The 17,916-nt window shown below is 40.6% G+C and overlaps 2 protein-coding genes across 7 annotated transcripts; one reads left to right on the top strand and one right to left on the bottom strand.

Annotated features, from left to right (window-relative positions):
* Positions 1-1,448: 1,448 nt before the first annotated feature.
* arel1 (apoptosis resistant E3 ubiquitin protein ligase 1) lies at positions 1,449-14,254 on the bottom strand. 6 transcript variants are annotated; one of them, XM_078276947.1, is made up of 22 exons: positions 14,154-14,254; positions 13,143-13,370; positions 12,311-12,479; positions 10,780-11,000; positions 10,126-10,197; positions 9,720-9,946; positions 9,286-9,523; positions 9,025-9,194; positions 7,599-7,779; positions 7,245-7,486; positions 7,013-7,090; positions 6,781-6,922; positions 6,529-6,650; positions 6,339-6,414; positions 5,614-5,723; positions 5,326-5,505; positions 4,860-4,985; positions 4,188-4,317; positions 4,021-4,079; positions 3,845-3,934; positions 3,592-3,767; positions 1,449-1,809 (listed from the first exon to the last, which is right to left on the bottom strand). In XM_078276947.1, the coding sequence occupies exons 2-22, from the start codon at positions 13,288-13,290 to the stop codon at positions 1,707-1,709; spliced, it is 3,060 nt and encodes a 1,019-aa protein (XP_078133073.1). In that variant the 5' UTR covers positions 13,291-13,370; positions 14,154-14,254; the 3' UTR covers positions 1,449-1,706. The 6 variants fall into 6 exon arrangements, with proteins under 6 accessions (XP_078133073.1, XP_078133075.1, XP_078133076.1 ...); XM_078276949.1 differs by having other exon boundaries at positions 13,143-13,387; positions 14,154-14,188; XM_078276950.1 differs by having other exon boundaries at positions 14,147-14,161.
* fcf1 (FCF1 rRNA-processing protein) lies at positions 14,193-17,753 on the top strand. Its single transcript, XM_078276952.1, has 8 exons — positions 14,193-14,301; positions 14,915-14,979; positions 15,163-15,234; positions 15,326-15,474; positions 16,073-16,145; positions 16,252-16,339; positions 17,253-17,347; positions 17,510-17,753. Exons 1-8 carry the CDS (start codon positions 14,299-14,301, stop codon positions 17,556-17,558), a joined length of 594 nt encoding a protein of 197 aa, XP_078133078.1. The 5' UTR covers positions 14,193-14,298; the 3' UTR covers positions 17,559-17,753.
* The last annotated feature ends 163 nt before the right edge of the window (positions 17,754-17,916 follow it).

The following is a 17,916-nucleotide window of genomic DNA, read 5'->3' as shown; positions in this document are numbered from 1 at the left end:
CACTGTAAAAGGTCAGCTAAAGCACAAGCAAATGCTCATCAAAACTCAAGCGGAAACTGTGTTAGCTTTGGTCAGCCAACACAGTTAATCCCTACCTGCTGCAACTACAGTCAAAATGTGCCCTTCAACAACAATAATGAAGTTAAATCTCTAGTGATTTTACCGCCAACTGTGAGGATAACGTGAGAAGCGAAACTGGACCCAGAGTGCTCTGTGGGGAACGTGAACATATTCAAATCAAAACACCATTGAGAAGAATCATCCATTAATGTTTTCTTTTCGCTTCGGAGTCTAAACATGAATCGTCTTAAATGCTTTACAAACACTCTGACTGGCGGCACACACTTACAAAATGGCTACTAAACATGTTAACTGGAACAGCAAATGAATTGCTACACAATTATGAACAGGAAAAAAGGGGGAACAACTCTATTGGCTCAGGATATTGACAATACTAATTAAGGATTAAAAATAGATAGATTTACAAAAAAAACCAAAATATAATGCTTCAGTTTACTGACCAGTGGAATCATATGGCTAGAGATTACAGGACTGGAAGGAGGCAGCTATGAACAAACTGGATGTGTATGCTTTACCATATGTGTGCTTGAGCACATATGCACCGCTGTCAGAGGATGAATAGGTGGCATAGGAGATTCTGAGGTAAACCCATAAAAGGCTGTGAATGAAAAAGCATAAAAAAGGATACAGCATATATAACAAAATGTTTGTTATATATATCCTCTCCCCAACATCCAGTGACCCCTGCATGTACTAGTAGAAATGCCATAATATACCTACTGTATTACTTACTACTGTCGACTATGCTTCTCTCACCTACGCACCTCTCTGGATACAATCAGAGGCAAAGGGCATAAATAAGGCAGGTTATAAAACATAACAAAAACATTTACCACTCCAGACAAACATATTTTCATCAGTATGGGTCAACACAAATATTTGTTTCAAGAAACAATACGTTAAAAACATTCATAAACAATAGAAATTACTTGGCTTCTTTTATAACCCATTCATTTTGGAGATGAAAAAAAAAAAAAAAAAGCTTATAGAAAATATACAAACTCTCAACCCATCAAGTGCAACAATAAAGAAATCCCTTCTCCTTAAACGTCAATCCAAAAAGGTAATGAGATGAAAACCTATGTATACACACTTGTATGTACAATTATTTGAATAAAAGAGTGATATTATATATTTACAAACGCATATCAGTCCCTGATCAATTAAGGCCAAAGTGCACATCACTTGTAGGCCGCTGTTGCACTTACGTGTTCCTCCGTTTGCAAAATGCAAAAGAAGCAGTTATAAAGTAATACTCCAGGCCTTTGCTCTAGAATCATTTGTCTTTCAAACATATAAAACTAAGCAAACTTTAGCATTAAGAAATACAACTAGACCAAACCTCACCTTTTTCAGCAGTTCCTGGGTTTCCTTTTTAACAAAAGCGAGGTATTTTATATACATATACAGTAGCACTAGAGTTCAAATTATTGAGTTCCAGTTTCAGGACAGCCTTCTGGGACTTCCTGGAATGCCCTCTCATCAAGAGTGTATTTGTAGGGAGTCTGGGGGGTTCTCTCCCAAGAAGCCCACTGTTAAATGCAGATGAATGCAGGAAACCGGTGCATTGGAGTGGGCAGTGGTCCTCTTGTACAAGTGGAACCAAAGTGCCAGTGATGGGAGAGTCAGAGCATACCGAAGCCTTCACTGCCCTCACTGATGGCCAGCTTCAACATCTTGTGCAGCTCCTCATAGGAGTCGTAAGTAGGGAGGCACAGCTGGTTAAAACTAGACAGACAAAACACATTTTTAGATCCTGAAAAGGTATTTATATAACATTTAAACAATGTAATAGCAGTGTAATCGAAACGTGCGGATCTAATCATTAAACATTTCTTATTGTTAACAAATCCAATGAAAAAGACCAAAACCAACAATTACTTTATCGTAAGTATTTCCTTTAGTATTCCTCTTTGCCACAGAGATCCATTGTTGTCCAAGAACTATTAAAAACGCATCAATGAACCATACTGTTGCACTGGGTGACATGTTCCGTTGTTAACATAAACACAGCAAATGTAGTTTATTTTGAGTTAATCTCACATTGGTCTCGCATAGCCAGACCTATCTCCACACTTCGTTTTAACGCTGTGCCAGCGCTGGAAAAAGGTCTGCTTGAATCCAGCATTATTCCGCACTAAGGGGAAAAAACATTCTGGGTGGTTTGTGTTTCTTTAAACCAATCACAATCGTCTTGGGCAGCGCTAAACCCAGGATGCAACGACGAGGCCCTTGCAAAATGTCGTCGGGAGGGAACTTGATACAGTGGAACATTTGCATGTGGGAAGCGAGCCCATTCAAATTAAAATAGCTAAATCCCCGCTAAAGAAAACGCCACATAAAAAGATGTATGTCGACAGTGTTACAACTTTTACTCAACAAAAAGACAAATATAATTTGATCAACGGTGCCCTCGAGTTGAAGCCTGCCTATACTTTAGCCCTGGAGGAGCTCACTGAACTTAACTTGTACCAGGTTGCCAGCTCAAAGTTTTTTTGTTTTTTTTTTAAGATCGTTTTTTATATTTATTGTATAGTGACAGTGGATAGACACGGGGGAGAGAGATGGGGGATGAAACGCAGCAAAGGGCCGCAGGTCGGCTTCGAACCCGGGCCGCTGCACTCAGCCAACATGGGGCGAACGCTCCTACGGGGTGAGCTAGAGGCCGCCCCAGCTCGAAGGTTGTTGTTGTTGTTTCATGTACTGACGGGGATTTTGAAAACGGTAACATTTAGATAGTGGAAGGGGAGGAAAATTCTATCTGAAATAGGCAGTCAATGAGAGGCTTATACGCACAATCCCAAATAGACCATCCTGCTGCCGTAAATGCTTACTAGAGCAGCACGGGTATTAAGCCGCCACTGAAAATAGACCCCAAGAAATGCACTATTAACTCCTTTTTGAGTAACGTTTACTAAAAACAACAGCGCCCAGTTGATTTAGGAAATTAATAAGCCTTTTTTAAGGAGAGTGAAGACATGTCTACAGCCATGCTCTGTGAGGCTGCACTTAGGCACAGTGATGCTTTAATCTAAATGCTAACATCAGAATGCTAACCAGTTCATAATGACAATGTTAGCTTGCTGATGTGTATCAGGTATAATAGCGTATTCACAATCTTAATTACGTGTATGCTAAAATTAGCTAATGAGCAGTAAACACAAAATACAGCTGATGGTGATGGCAATTCTGTAATACTTTGGTTATAAACCAAAGTATTTAACAAATTGATTATTGCCAATCGATTGAGTGAGAGACACAATAAAGGTCTCTGGCCAGACTCGAACTGGGGCAAATCTAATAATAAGTCAGTAATTACCCAAATCAGTATGATTTATCCTCTGGGGACTATGAATGTTTGTACACACTTTCATGGCAATTCATCAAATAGTTGTTCAGATATTTCAGTCTGGACCAAAGTAATGGAGCGAGCGAACTCTTAACAGACCGGTATTGCCATCCCTAAAGCCTCAAGCCTTTAAGTAAATCTGCCCGTGTTTTCGAACTTACCACGTGTGTGCAGTGGGCAAGGTGCTGTGTGTGGGTGCAGCAATTATCTGGAAGGAGGGGCAAAGGGTGTTGAATCCTCCAGGGGGGAGCTGAGAGGAGCCGGTGGTGAACTGCAGCAGACGAGCCAACTCCTCCTGGGTGAAGCTGGACACCACGGCCCAGAACCACTTCATCACCTGTGGTAACAGAAAAATCAACAGGCTCAGATATTTTGATTGAAAGAAAACGTAGACAGAGAATTTCCATGACATACTTTCTCTCTGAAGTGCCACGATCCTCCGACAATCACAGCATGGGCCTTGAAGTCCTGCACGTTTATATCACCTGTGCCGCACATCAAAAGCTGAAGAGAGTCAAAGGAAAACAAATTATAATTACCCAGCAGTGTTTTCAAGATCAACAGGATTTTATTGTAAACACCACACGTACCTCCAACTCATTCTCATCAAATATGGCTAGCAGGTTTTCTGGAACCAGTTCGTTCAAACCTGCAATTGATCAGGAAATTACACTAATTACGTGCACATTACCGGAGATCTCAAATGAGAGGAATTGGCAAAAGAAATGGCAGACTGCAGCTGTGCTAGTTTCCTCACCTTTCAGGAAGTGTTCCACCTCCTCTCTCACCTGGCTAGCCAGTCTGTACTGGGCCAGCAGGTTGAGATAATGCATCTTGTTTTCATTGTTAACAGCGATTTGAGAACCCCCTGATATCAGCTCCACCACCTGCAAGAGAACATGTGGCAGGATATAAATGTCAGACAAAATACATAAAAGACAGAACAGTGTAAGACATTAAACAGTTCAGAAATACTGTGTGGGTGTCGAAGAAATGCCCAGTAAAGGCGAGATGGCAGAGACAGGATTAGAATATGTAAGTTCAGAAACTTTGTTGACTGGTAGAATCCATTTATACAGGTCTAACACTTGTGTGTTTGGCTTACACAAACTTGTCAGCATTAGTATAAATAGGCAATTAATCTAAAAGTAAAAAAAAAAACAGTTTGGAGCAACATACATATCTAATTAAAAAGAAGCAGGTTGAACGGACTACAGAGTGTTACAATTGTGTGGTGTTTAATAACTGGCTATGGATGCCAAACTTCACTCATCCACCTTTATGTAAACTCACCACTCCCCCCCTCTTTAAAGAAAAATGCTTGCCAAATGAGCAATATGGTTTGTTTTGTTTGGTTTATTGCTTCTATCTTCTGTGAAATTACATCAGGGATAAAGGGGGAGGTTCCTTTTCAAAAGTGTTGCCTCACCTTCTCCAGCTGTCCTGACTTGCTGTACTTCTCCTCGGCAAACACCAAGTCCATTTCGCTCACGTCATTGTTTAGGATGAAGCAGACTTTAGTTTTGTAGAACTCCTGGTCATCCGTCTCAAAGTACTGCGCGTGGAAAATAAAACGAAAACACGGAGAAATGACGTTTATTTAAATAAACATGGCATTTCATCTTTTCTGTGGACGGATAAAAAGATGATTGGGTCAGCTGGAGTTCTCTTAAGCTTTGAAATCTTAGGAAGTTGGATAAACAGCAAAACACGCAGGCTTGTTCTCCATGAAATACATCAAATGGCGCCAAGAAACACATCAGGTTTCTTGGCTTTGTAAGGAATGTTAAAGTGATGAGACAGACCAACTGACACCAGAGGGTAAACAATGAAAACATGACCTTCCAACGTCCGAGGAAAACTTATTTTCTGTGGGAATGCACTGTGTTCCATACCTTGTAGTTCATCCGGAGGCCAATGATTTGGGCCAAGAAGGACCGCGTAAAGCGAGCTCGGACCAGCTGTTTGTAGGCCCCACCCAGGGCAGACTCATACAGACACTTCCCTACGACGCGACCTGCAAACTCATACATCTTAAGACGCAGTTGGGGTTGCCGGTCAGCGTTTGGGTGCACCTGGAAAATGAATGTGCTCTTATTTTTCTAAAATGTATGTCGTTTAGGAGGAAACTAAGCATCTGTACGTGGTTTTGAATGTGGAAGTGGTTAGAAGGACTAACTTACCAGGCCCTGGTTGTTGTCACTGAAGCGGGTGAACAGCTGGTTGGAGGTGTCAAAGAGGGTCTTACACACCAGCTCAAACCACTCCCTGCGAGGCCCTCCCCAGTCCAGAGCTATAGAGAAATGCCAAAGTGCTGAGTGTTTAGCAGTGTGGCCGCCTTAATGAATTACTGTGTCAGTAACTTTCATTCTAATCTCATTGGCCTTTTTGATTTTAATCGGGGTTTCTATGTAATATAAGACCTATATCACAACATAAAAAAATAAAAAAAAAAGTCATACGTCAGAGTCTGGAAAAATCGTCAAACAATTCCCCGATTTCCTCATTGGCAATATAGAACTGGTGGCTGCAATATAAGTTGCATGTTGGTCTCATTTGTAGGCGTAATACAGCAAATTATATTTGGACTAGCGACAGAAAGAACTACAACACCACAGAATAATTATTTTTTTTAAAGCGCTGCGAGAGCATTTCAGTGAACATTAGAGGTAGCGTTACATTGACGTCGGAAAATTAAGACCGGTTTAAAATGATTTAAGACCTAGAACACAATACTTTAGCAAACTTGAGACTTTTTAAGGCCTACAATTTTTATTTAGAAATGTTAAGACTTTTTTTTTTAGACTTTTTAAGACCCCGAGGAAACCCTGTTTCTGTGTTTGCTGTGACAGCAAAAATGTTCAATTCTCAATTAGAACTCAAGCTAACACACAGATGTTTTGTTTACCTTCCTCATCCTGAAACACAACCTCAAAGTTCTTACTCCAGTCTGACACAGAGAAGTTCCTGGTAGCCTTCAGGGACTGAGCAACAGCAAGAGGGACAGACAGATGAGAGTCAAAATTACCACATGATTGTCATGATTACATACTATTTTCATAATGCACCGCTTCATAATGCAGTAAAGCAGCACTCACTGAGTCCAGAAGGGAGTGTCGAGTGATTTTTAGGCAGGTCTTGGTGCGAGGTCTCTTGGAGTGGATGTGCCTGAGCTCACGTTGGAAGAAGTTCACCTTGTCTTGGAACGTTTCAGAGCCACCTGTGGACAATACCATCAAATTACTGCTGCAGTCTCCACAAAATACTTTTTCTTTAGTATGTTTTGTTGTTGTTGTTAGCATTTTAAGTGCAGCTTAAGGCAAAAGTAATCACATTAGACTGAAACAAACCAATGTTCTTGTGCAGGAAGCGAATGAAGGTGGCAGCCATTATGTTTCTGTCTTTGCAGCTGAGCTCCACAGGAGGCTGTATCCCATCATCCACCACTAGAGTTAGGTTCTTGTGAACCGGATCAGGACCATAATAGGTAAACTGGAAAGAGAGCAGGAGATTATTGTTAGCTTGTCAAACCGAATCAAAGTGGCCTGTTCTCCAGGGGTTTCTGACATCACTTTTGCTTACCTTCGTTCCTGGACATACTCGAAAGGTGAAAAGGCGCCACGGAATAATTTTCAGGTAGAACTCCTTCACGGATAGTTGCTGTTTGGCATTAAAACTCAAAGTCAGCGTCATCTTACATTAACGTGCGTTGAGTTCTACCCTCTCTAATACCACATATCTTCGTATATATATTCACAAACACAAAAGTTGAAGAAAAATCTTACTGATTAACCATTATATGCTGGCCACTTACCTTTGGCGATATGTAACAGTAGACCTTTTTTGGTTTCTTGACTTTCTCAGGTTGTCCCTCCACAGGAGAGTCATGCTCATCCTCCTCTTCTCCCATGGAGGGCCTCCTCTGAGGAGCCAGGAAAGAGGAGGCTGGTAACTGCCACGAGGAACTGTAGTTCCCATTGCTGTAAAGGTATGCCTCAAAGTAGATACTTATGCCTGGAGTGGACACATTCTTCTCCACACAGGTCTTCTCATTCTCTGTAATATGAGATGACAGTATGAGTAGTAGGCTCTGAAAACACAGGCTAACAGGGTGGAAAAGCACACTATTTCAGTGTCTATTTTTCTTCTGCATCTTAAGGCTGCTCACCACTGAGAACAATAATGTCAAATTCCCCGTTGCTGAGCGGCTGGTCCTTGTAGGAGATGCGGGCCCTGAAACAGCCTGTCTTCTTCAGAACCAGTCGCAGCAGAACCTGGCACTGCTGCTTGTTGAGCGACACTGACTTACTGTAGTACTCCTCCAGACCGTCATCATCCACCGTGCCCAGCTGCAAGAACAGGAAAACGCAAATGAATCCCAACTCAGAACCGGTTCTACTATGCTGTAGGCCTGCACGAATAATCTCATCGCAATTTCACTATGTGTGATGACATAACCGCAAAATAGTGTGATTCTTTTTTGGGGGCATTTTGGCCTTTTAATGGATAGGACAGTTGCGGGGGCGCTGCCGTAACCAAAAAGGTGTGCGTGACACTCGTCTCTGTGTGCACTGCAGTCTCCACGTTGTTACACACCTTCACTTTACCGACAGTATTAACAACAGATGAAGCCCCCGTGTCTTAAGAAGCTTGGTGTTTTTATTGTTCACCGTTAATTCACTTTACACTGTCTTTGATATCTCTTTTTCCTCTTGCTTTCCCCTCACACAGCCGCTACGCTAAATCTGACACCGCTCCCCGGTGATCGCTCTCTTCTTTTGCTTCACCACTCAAGTCACTGACGCACCTGCCGTTCTCCCTCTCACTAATGCTGGATTTATGGCTTTGTGCTGAATCTACATTAACTCTGCCCTATAAATTACACTACCCCATGAATGTATTAAGCGCCAAACCCTCGTAACAATGTCCACAAACGATATGACCAGTCAGTCTGTTTAGGCAGCAGCGCGTGTGTCGTGTATGGTCATGTGAGTATCAGAACTGTAGAGGGTTTCAGAGCATGCAGACTTTAAGAAGAGGTTGTACAAATTATATTTTGTAACTTAATCACTAGTTGATTTCATACTATATTACACCCCTCTTAAATGTCATACAAAATGTATTATTTTAATTAGAAATTGTATATTTCTTATTTATTGTTCTATTTATTTCATTTGTACTGTTGAAAAAAATGTCTATTTTGAAAAGATAGTTTTTTTGTTATTTAATTTGGTAAAATATTAAGTTATTTAAAAAAAAGTATTGCACCTTTTTTCTTTATGCATTTCATTTGATGCTCCTTTAACTTAGTATGTTCAAGTTGAGAAATACACATTTCAAATTTTTTTGTGCATTTTCCTTGACAATCAAGCAAGTGGACTCATGATACCATTATATCACAATCGCAGTATTGTAAATCTGAAAGCAATACGACTTTTTCTCCAAATCGTGCAGCACTTCTATGCTGTAAAGCTAGTGACTGTGCAATTTGGAACGAAAGGGTGAAAAGAAATGCTAGTGTTCATTTTTATAGTCATAATCAAGAAGTAAATCTTCAAATTAGGATAATAGAAAAAAGGGGTTTGCTCCCTTACAGAGTGCACATGGACGCTGTAGTTGGCTTCATCTGTGAGAGATGTGGAGTTACTGGTGGGGTTTCCATACTCGTCCCTGGGTTCAATCTGCAAAGTGTGCTGCTGGCCATTTGTTAGCACCAGGGTGGAGAAATGGTAGGCTATCTTGGTTTTGGATGGGACAACTGTACCTGAAAAGAAGGAAAGAACAGAACAATACTCAATTAAAACTTGTCAAATCAACAATTGCACTGGTTCTAAAAACACACAGAGAAGTAATACCTGGCTGAAATATCTTGTAATAAGGGCTGTAGGCCACATTGAGGCCACCCAGCTTGACAGCAACCTCATAGCGCCCGGCCTTGCGCACTGTGAAGGCCACTTTGACAACATTAGACTCTGGTTCTTGCAGAACCTCCTGTGTAACAGGGATGTCCAGAGCCAATTCGATGTGGGTGATGTTGACCCTCAGCCCCACAGGCCGGTGGGCCGGAAAAGGCTGTCCATTCTTATAGAACAGCTGAGAAGAAAAACAAAAGTACAAACGGTGGATAATTTAATACAGAGACCACACAAGTCAATTTTACATTTCTTAACATGGCTATGCTGAACAAATATTCTTGACACTGCTGCACTTGCAAGAAAGTCAATTCGACAGACTAGAAACAAGAGGTACAGTACATCTTTAGCTTGGCACATTAGGAATCAAGCATCACCTGGACTCTGAAGCTCATAGTCTGCCCCACTTCCTGCGGTTCCTTCCAATCCCATGACACCTTGCATGAACGTGGGTCAAGGTAGTTGCCCCGGACATAGTCGTAGATGCTGCGGTCACCGCGTCGCCCCGGATCCTCATTCTGCAGAAAGCTGACCACCCGCGCTGCAAGCTCACAGAGGAACTTGATGGTGAAGACAAACGCTATGATGGAAACAGTAATTCCACCTGTCGCAAGAAGGGAAGAAGCACAGGAGACAAGTTGTTGGAACATTTGGTTATACAGATCCTATAAACCAGGCAGTACCACTTCACGGTGCTTGCAGGAAGATAAAGGCTATGAGTCATGTAGCAGCAATTCCAGGACCAGCCGTATCAGCCCAAACCCCAATCCAAACAGGACTCACCAATCACGTAAAACATGAGGTCCCTTATCAAGAAGCACAGCGCCACAGTACAGCCAAATATGAGAGCTCCCGCTGAAAAGACAATTGTACCAGTGAATAATTCAAATTAAAACACACACTTCCTGGTCTGAGCCTGCAGGTAAATGTTAAACGATTTTACTTTGTTTTGTTCTAAAGATATTGTTTTATGATTATAAAACCCCAGCTGGATATCAGCACCACTATATTCTATATGGTGTCAAATGAAGCAACGACAAATGGTATAATTCAAGTGGCCACTTTTTAACTTTGGTGTGGATGTTTAAATCCACACCCTGGGCAAGAATGCCAATGTAAAAAGTGTTATGGTTGTGCATTCGGAATGCCATAAAGGGACAACACTTATTTGTTTTATATTATCCTACATTTATCCTCAATAGGAGTGAAAACTGTTTTTATGAAAGGGGGGGGAATTACTTTTTTTCACAGATTGTGGGCTGTACACAACATTCAAATGCGACAGTTGCCGTAACAACGCTTGTGAAAACACTTAGCAACACTCATCACCAGTAAAATCCATTGTATCGTATATCTAAATGCCTTTTAATACTCTGCAGCTGTGGAAAGCAACCCAAACTAAAAGCAGTCTAAAGCAGAAAAAGATCAGGAACTCACCAATCGTCCACTTCTCATTCAGACGCCTCACAGCAAGGCTGTGCACCAGCCGGATCTCGTAGTCGTGGTCACGACTCCCCCTGGAGTTCTGGAGGATCCTGATGCCTTTAGACAACTTTATGTAGTCTTCGTAGTAGTATCCCCAAGCAGCTAGAGACAGCTGCAGCTGACTGTCAAACTGGGATAGATCATCCAGATTCATACAACGCAAGGTCTTCAGTCTGCAGTGGAAAGCAAAAGTAGATTTTTGACAGGAATGGTAGCAAAGCTAAATTACTTTAGCACAGCCTTTTTAAAAAACAACCCTACCATGACTGCTAAATCCATGTCTATTGACCAAGGCAGTGGCTTGACTGCACACAAAAAGGTTGTCCCGCACACTAAACAAACACTAGTTTTTGCAAAACTCTGCACTAGAGTAACCGCAATCTTATCAGCTTAACTTGTTAGTTATGTCAACAGGGAGTAGTGAGACGGTATACAGCATGTTGCATCTGTCCTTGCCAAATAACTTCAGATTAAAGCCGTAAAGCTTTTATTACACGGAATTGTCTAGATAAGCACAGCAGAGAAATTTGCGTCTTTGCCTACAGTGTGTGGCGTGGTTGATGATCTACCTTGTGTTCGTGATTAATTACTGTGATAATGATAAAACACGTGATCCTCAATTTTTTGTTCAAGTATTTAATTGTATCTTTCTTATAAGACTCCTAAATAGACTATTTATCTGAGAAGTAATGAGAGGCTTATGTGACTCTGCAACTTCCTCATTTACAGTTTAATTATATTAAACTGTATTATATTTTAGCCAACAAAATAGTGCAAAGATCACCTTCTGTTACTACACCGTAAGTCACTGAATTGTAGCTCTGCCAGAATGATGTCATGAATAAAGGTTTAAAGTCCAGTCAATCGAATTGGCAGTGGAGGCAGCGATAGCGTGGCAGTCATGACCTTCAGAAATGTGACACTGTGTTCCTTCAGAAATATCATAGTTTTCCTTAAAAACATGATGCCTATGACATGACTATGTGTTAGAAACACAGCTGACCTTTAGAAACATTGCAATTGACTTTCCATAAACCGACTGAGGCAACATTTTCTTAACGCACTAGCTATCACAGCCGGTTCTGACTGCATCAATAGAGAGTATGCAACACATACACTAACACCTGCATTGCTGCAGGGTCTCACACAAACCGTCTCTAAAGAATACTTTTTACTGCAGTGACCCTCTGAAACACTGCAGCCTGCACAGCTCTGTCAGCAAACTATAAGGCAGCCAGAATGGAGAGGCTGCCCTCAAGTGGACATTAATAAATATAACCTTACCCAGCCTAAGACATGACCATAAGCACATAACCAATACAATACATTAAAAAAACAAAAAAACTTTGCTACTGGGGAAGAAAAAAATAAAAATAAAAAGACATTTCTGCCAAAAAGTAATTGTTTCCAAAAAAAGGCCAGCAGCTCACGATTGTTTGCCAAACTGGTGTAAACGTTAAAGTTAAGACCTTTCATTGCTTACGTATGGTAATAGTGCTCCAGGTTCTGGGAGCAAAGCCACTCCTGGAAGGCAAAGTCTCTAAACAGCAGGATATGGGCCTCTGCAATTTCCCTCCAGCGCTGCGGTTCTTTTACCACCTCTTCCAGACGACTCAGTACACTCAGACTCAGTTCCTCCAGTGTCTGTACATCTGGATGACACATGAACAGCACATCAAAATCCCCACTCACATACCGGCCAACAAATCAGCATCAGTAATGCCCCGGCACAAGCTTGAACAATCATTGATGTCTATCATAATGAGTATTTAAGCCTGTGCTGATTGCTCATGCATGCCACATGCATCTCATAAACCTGAATATTTAGTGTTCAAAACCAATAAATTACCGGGGTCAAAGCAATAAGCAACACAATCACCTTGCAATAAACCAAGTTTAAGTCCAGTTAAAAAACATGACACAAAAGCATGCATATCCAGATGATAAATACTAGGTGCAGGACAGAAGAACATGTATAAGACAGAGAAATAGAGTCTGCACACTAGATAATGGTCCCATGATGTGGTTATTTAATAAATATATGTTTCATGTGAGCATTATCTAGTGTGCGGACTCTTTTTCTCAGTCTTAAAAATGACAGTTAGCCTTGGTATTTCTGCAAAAGCTCAGAAAGGGGCTGGATAAGCTCATGGTTAGAGAAATCATCCTAACCAGAAAGTTTCAAGTGATAATAACCTGTCTTGAAGAAGTGACCTTGTGCACCTGCTAACTTCACCCTGATTAGACCATCAACTAAATGTCTAAACTGTAATGGTCATGTGAATCTCAAAAGAATCTGACTGTAAACCACTGACCTTCAAACAAGTGTCTGTATTGAGAGAGGCTATGTCCTTGGAGCCATTCCTCAATCTGACTCTCTTTTCCTTTCTTCCAGCGTACTTCCCAGAAGAAGATCCACGACACTGAGCAGACGAGGAAGGTCAGGAAGAAGCGGCGGTCCATCAGACCATCTTTCAGCCTTCACTCAGACCCCTCCGTGCTCAAAGGAAAACTGCTACTCACCAGGGTACTAGTCAAGTTTCCTACAATTGGAGAGAAACTGCTAAAGGCTCAAAACAGCTGTACCAAAATATAGAACAAAACGCTTAAGTTTTCAATAAATGGATTCTAATGATAACATGGGTCAAACAGACTGGAAATGATTAAGCCTAGCAGCTTCACAATAAACTGCTCTGCCAAGAAAACAATGAATATTTAAGTATCACCTTGGCTGATGGAAGAACTACACGTAATCCACAGCACTGAAATATGCATGAACGACTTGTCTAAGAAATGGTCGTACAACTTTCACAAGCCTCTGTTTCGCCTAGTTACTCTAAATCCCATCCAACAACAGCAGTCTAGATGTTGGTGACGTTACTGACGTTAGACAATGTAATCCGCTGCCACAGTTATAAACAACATAGCTAACTAAATAGCATATCCAAACGGGTCAGATTTAGTTAAATTTACCGAACAGTTGCTTGAATTACGTATAAAACACCAGAAAACACCTGGACCATCAATCTTCTCTCTGGTCTATTGTCACCTGGAGCCCAAGGTAAAGCTGGAGGCTAATGTTAACAACTGTTAGCATAGTGTCGATAAACTGCTACAGTAGCAATAATTTGCCTAGCGAACGACTGCACAGTGCTAACAGCTAGCGTAATTTCAGAAAGCTCACCGCCGACCCATGGCGGTTATCAAGATGCACGTCACAATACGTTAATAAGACACCGCTTGCAATAGCAAAGCTACACAAAGCAAAACTGCAGATGTAGAAATGTCATGAATCTATGCTATTGAACACTGCATCTACCTTGTACCTTAGTCTGTTAAGCATTAGCATAGCGACAACCGGAAAATGCGCTGAAAACGTGTCGATTTTTGATTACGTCACCAGTAATTGCATCGCTACACGAGGGGAAGGGGAGAAAGTTCCACACAAATCGGTGGTCTCAAATTGAAACCATGGTATGTAATCTCTTAATGTGTTTTACAGTTACACCACGGCCGTCTTGATAATCATTATCCGCCAAAGTATGCTATTTTGTATATGATTCATTTGGCGTTAAAGCTTTCCAGCAGACAAGCCACTGAGCTAAATTAGCCAGCCTAACGTTAGCGCCTAACGTAAAGTAAGCTAACGTCATATGACGTTACGGTTTATGGTTATAACATTATTTATCTACACGTAACACTAGTCCTCTAAATGTATAATTTCCATTTATCAATGCAAATACCTTGGTCTCCCTTAAAAGGTGTGAACATGGTGAATGTTTTCAGTGTTTAACTAATTCATTCAGTGTTTGTTTTGTAACTTCTGTAGTTATATATAAGTCCCTATCTAAAGAACAGCTTCAGTAATGACATTCAGGTTGAGTTTTTCTCTATGCTTAAACGTTGAGCTGTGAGAGACGGTAGTTGATATTTTGTTATATATGTTGTTAAATCAGTGAAGACCTTGTGTTGTGAGGTGGACTCAAACTCTTCACTCACAATTTCAACACTCCTGCTATAACAAGATAGATACTCTTGGTTGGTATCTTGGTTTTAATCGAGGTGTGTTTCAACTTGTTCAATCTAGGGGAAGCAGAAAACAAGGAAGTTTGCTGCAATGAAGAGAATGATCAATCTGAAAGATCACAGAATGTGAGTTTTAATAATTGCTTTCTGTTTTCTAGCCAAAGTGACCCTTGGTTTGACCATCATTCATTAGCTCTGTCCATTTTTATTCTCACATTCAAATGTAGCAAAACAAAACATTCAACAGTTATGTGGGGATCTTAAAGGTCTGTGCAAGCACTAGCTTATGACTCCTTCTTTGTTTTGTAGAAAAGAGAAAGACCGGGCCAAAGCAAAAGAGAAAAAGAAGAAAGATCCCTCAGAGCTTAAGGAGAGAGAAGTGTAAGTTGGCCACAACAAAACTTGAATTAGCTGATAAAGAATGTGCGGTGATTGGCTTCTCAACTTAATTTCTTTTTAACTTTTTGTGCAGGACAAAGTACCCATCATGCCTGTTCTTCCAGTACAATACTCAGCTTGGTCCACCATACCACGTTCTAGTCGACACAAATTTCATCAACTTCTCCATCAAGGCCAAACTGGACATTGTTCAGTCTATGATGGATTGTCTGTATGCAAAATGTAAGTACTATTGCCAAGCGGTACATATTAATTAGTAACCTTTTTCTCAACCAAATTATTATATATAATTTGGGAGTGGGGATCGTTCATTTTTATTGATGATAATACCATTTTCTAGACTGCTTAACGGTCCGAGTCTTTATCGATACTTTTCTATCTAGAGACAACAAATTCTTAATCTTAACAGAAGTATTATTGCATTTATTGCAAAACCGGTGAGGCAGTGACTGTTTGATTTCTTCTGTCGCTGTTTTTGTCTTTAACGAGCTGATTAAGCAGCCCAGAGAGCGGTGCTCTCTGTAGCCAGTGTGACTATGTTTTGAATGATTTGCGGTGGGGAGGCTAGTCTTTACCTATGGTCTTCATGCACACACTGTGCTTGTAAATAATGTTTCCGGTTCGCGCACGTATCTATTTTTAGACATAACGTTATATGATTCACTAGTTTTGATAGCAGTATCGATAAGCTCGGACCTTATTGATTTTCGGGTTTTGAGAAATTTGGAACCAGGTCCTTAATAGAAAGGGGTCTTATCCCTATATATATATATATATATATATATATATATATATAATGTATTTATTTTTCTTCTTCCAGGTATCCCATGTATCACAGACTGTGTCATGGCTGAGATTGAAAAGCTCGGAATGAAGTACAGAGTCGCACTCAGGTACAAGCTGTTGAACATAAAACAGCACGGCGGCCATGATCTCATTCTATTTATCCACAAGTTATTTTATGTAATTACATTTTTGGGTTTGTTTTGTTTTTTGAAGGATAGCCAAGGATCCGAGGTTTGAGCGCCTGCCATGCACACACAAGGGAACATATGCCGATGACTGTTTAGTCCAAAGGGTAACACAGGTAATGTGCTTTAATATATAGTTGTAGCATACATGTAATAGAATGTCAGTGTTCACTTCATGGGGAACACCACAATATGATGAGTAACAGGTCTTTTTCACAGCAGACATCTTTGGCTTGTCATAGCAGGAAAAGCACAGGTGTAATTAATAACATTTAAAACGAGACGTCATATCAGTGTTGCCAATTTAGCGACTTTGTCGCTAGATTTAGCGACTTTTCAGACCCCCTTAGCGACTTTCAAAAAATCTGTTGTCCAGTGTTGTCCAGCGAGCATGCAAGGTATTTCTCTCCTGTAGCCGCCAAAACAGTCTTCTGTTCTGTGACTGAGGAGCAGCGGAGCAGCCTCTCCCCTCTCTCCTCATGTGCAGCAGCACTGCGCACAGTGCGCAGGCAGGTAGAAGGGGGACAGGGTGTGCGGGTGCCGTTGTAGGTAGGAGAGACAGCAGGACGCGACGGGAGAAAGACGCCGCTGAGCTGGCCTGGACCTGGGCAAGCCAGCCTTCTTTGAGAATTCTTTATCTATCTATCTATTATATTATTTATCTTTTTCTCTCCCTTTGTATAATTTCTTTTTTTTTTTTTTACTTCAAAGATAGGCTACCTAAGTAATAATTATAAGGTAAAATAAATTTCTGTATTGAATTTGTGATTATTTGGCTAAAGAGTTCTATTTCTTTCTATCTACTTTGCTGACGCAACCACTAAGTTTTATACAAATGATTGCGTAATGATGTCAAAAATATGCAAATGAGCGTATGACGTCATCTAGCGACTTTTAGCGACTTTTGGAGCTGGTGCTAGCGACTTTCATTGGAAAGCGTCATATCATTATAGTGGGTAAATGTATGTCATGTTATGCTGTGTAGTTTTGGCACGGGTAGATATCAGTAACTTAAATATATTTCCACAGCACAAGTGTTACATCCTGGCTACCGTGGACAGAGATCTAAAGAGAAGAATCAGGAAGATTCCTGGGGTTCCCATCATGTACATCTCAAACCACAGGTAACACTATTCCATCCTTTGCTTTGAACACATGGCAGCTTTTTATGTTTGTGCGTTTTTTGCATAAAATGCAGGAAAATTATTTTGGACTCCGCTTATCTACCAGCTTCATCAAAAACACAGCCTGACTGATTTTCTGTTTTTGTTGGTTTTTTCATACAGGTACAATATTGAACGGATGCCTGATGACTACGGAGCGCCAAGGTTTTAATATTTCTACAACGGAGCTAGACCTGTAAATAGATTAAGTTTTCTGTTTAATATTATTTCCTTTTATGCATATCAAAAATATTGTGAGCCTTTGTAGTTTGATTTGGTGAGGATGGGATGGGTTTGATCTAACTGCAAATTACTTTTTGTTCTCAAACATTTTGTTACAAGAATAAATTAATTGTTGCAGTCATTGTCCATGTCTTCAGTCTCCAATTTTTCTAACACCACAATTTTGTGGAGGCATGTTTCTATATGAGCAAATATGCTAATTTACTATGGGAAAGATATCCTAGAGCAATATTAGGTTCATATTTTACACAGTTGTGTCTGTCTTGTATCTAATTATCTTGTTTTGT

Source organism: Sander vitreus, chromosome 20 (assembly GCF_031162955.1).
Source record: "Sander vitreus isolate 19-12246 chromosome 20, sanVit1, whole genome shotgun sequence".
Lineage (NCBI taxonomy): Eukaryota > Metazoa > Chordata > Actinopteri > Perciformes > Percidae > Sander > Sander vitreus.
Note: the sequence above shows the minus strand (reverse complement) of the source record. Positions and strands in the feature narration are given on the sequence as shown.

Bases quoted from the DNA above. Each gene is read 5' to 3' on its own strand.
- fcf1 (XM_078276952.1), top strand. The intron at 16,146-16,251 runs GTACAAGCTGTT...TGTTTTTTGAAG, and splicing joins AAGTACAGAGTCGCACTCAG to GATAGCCAAGGATCCGAGGT. The intron at 17,348-17,509 runs GTAACACTATTC...TTTTTCATACAG, and splicing joins ATGTACATCTCAAACCACAG to GTACAATATTGAACGGATGC.
- arel1 (XM_078276947.1), bottom strand. From the start codon at position 13,290: ATGGACCGCCGCTTCTTCCTGACCTTCCTCGTCTGCTCAGTGTCGTGG. The intron at 4,986-5,325 runs GTATGGAACACA...TTCCACGCGCAG, and splicing joins GCCTCCGGATGAACTACAAG to TACTTTGAGACGGATGACCA. The intron at 1,810-3,591 runs GTAAGTTCGAAA...TTGTCTGTCTAG, and splicing joins TTGCCCACTGCACACACGTG to TTTTAACCAGCTGTGCCTCC.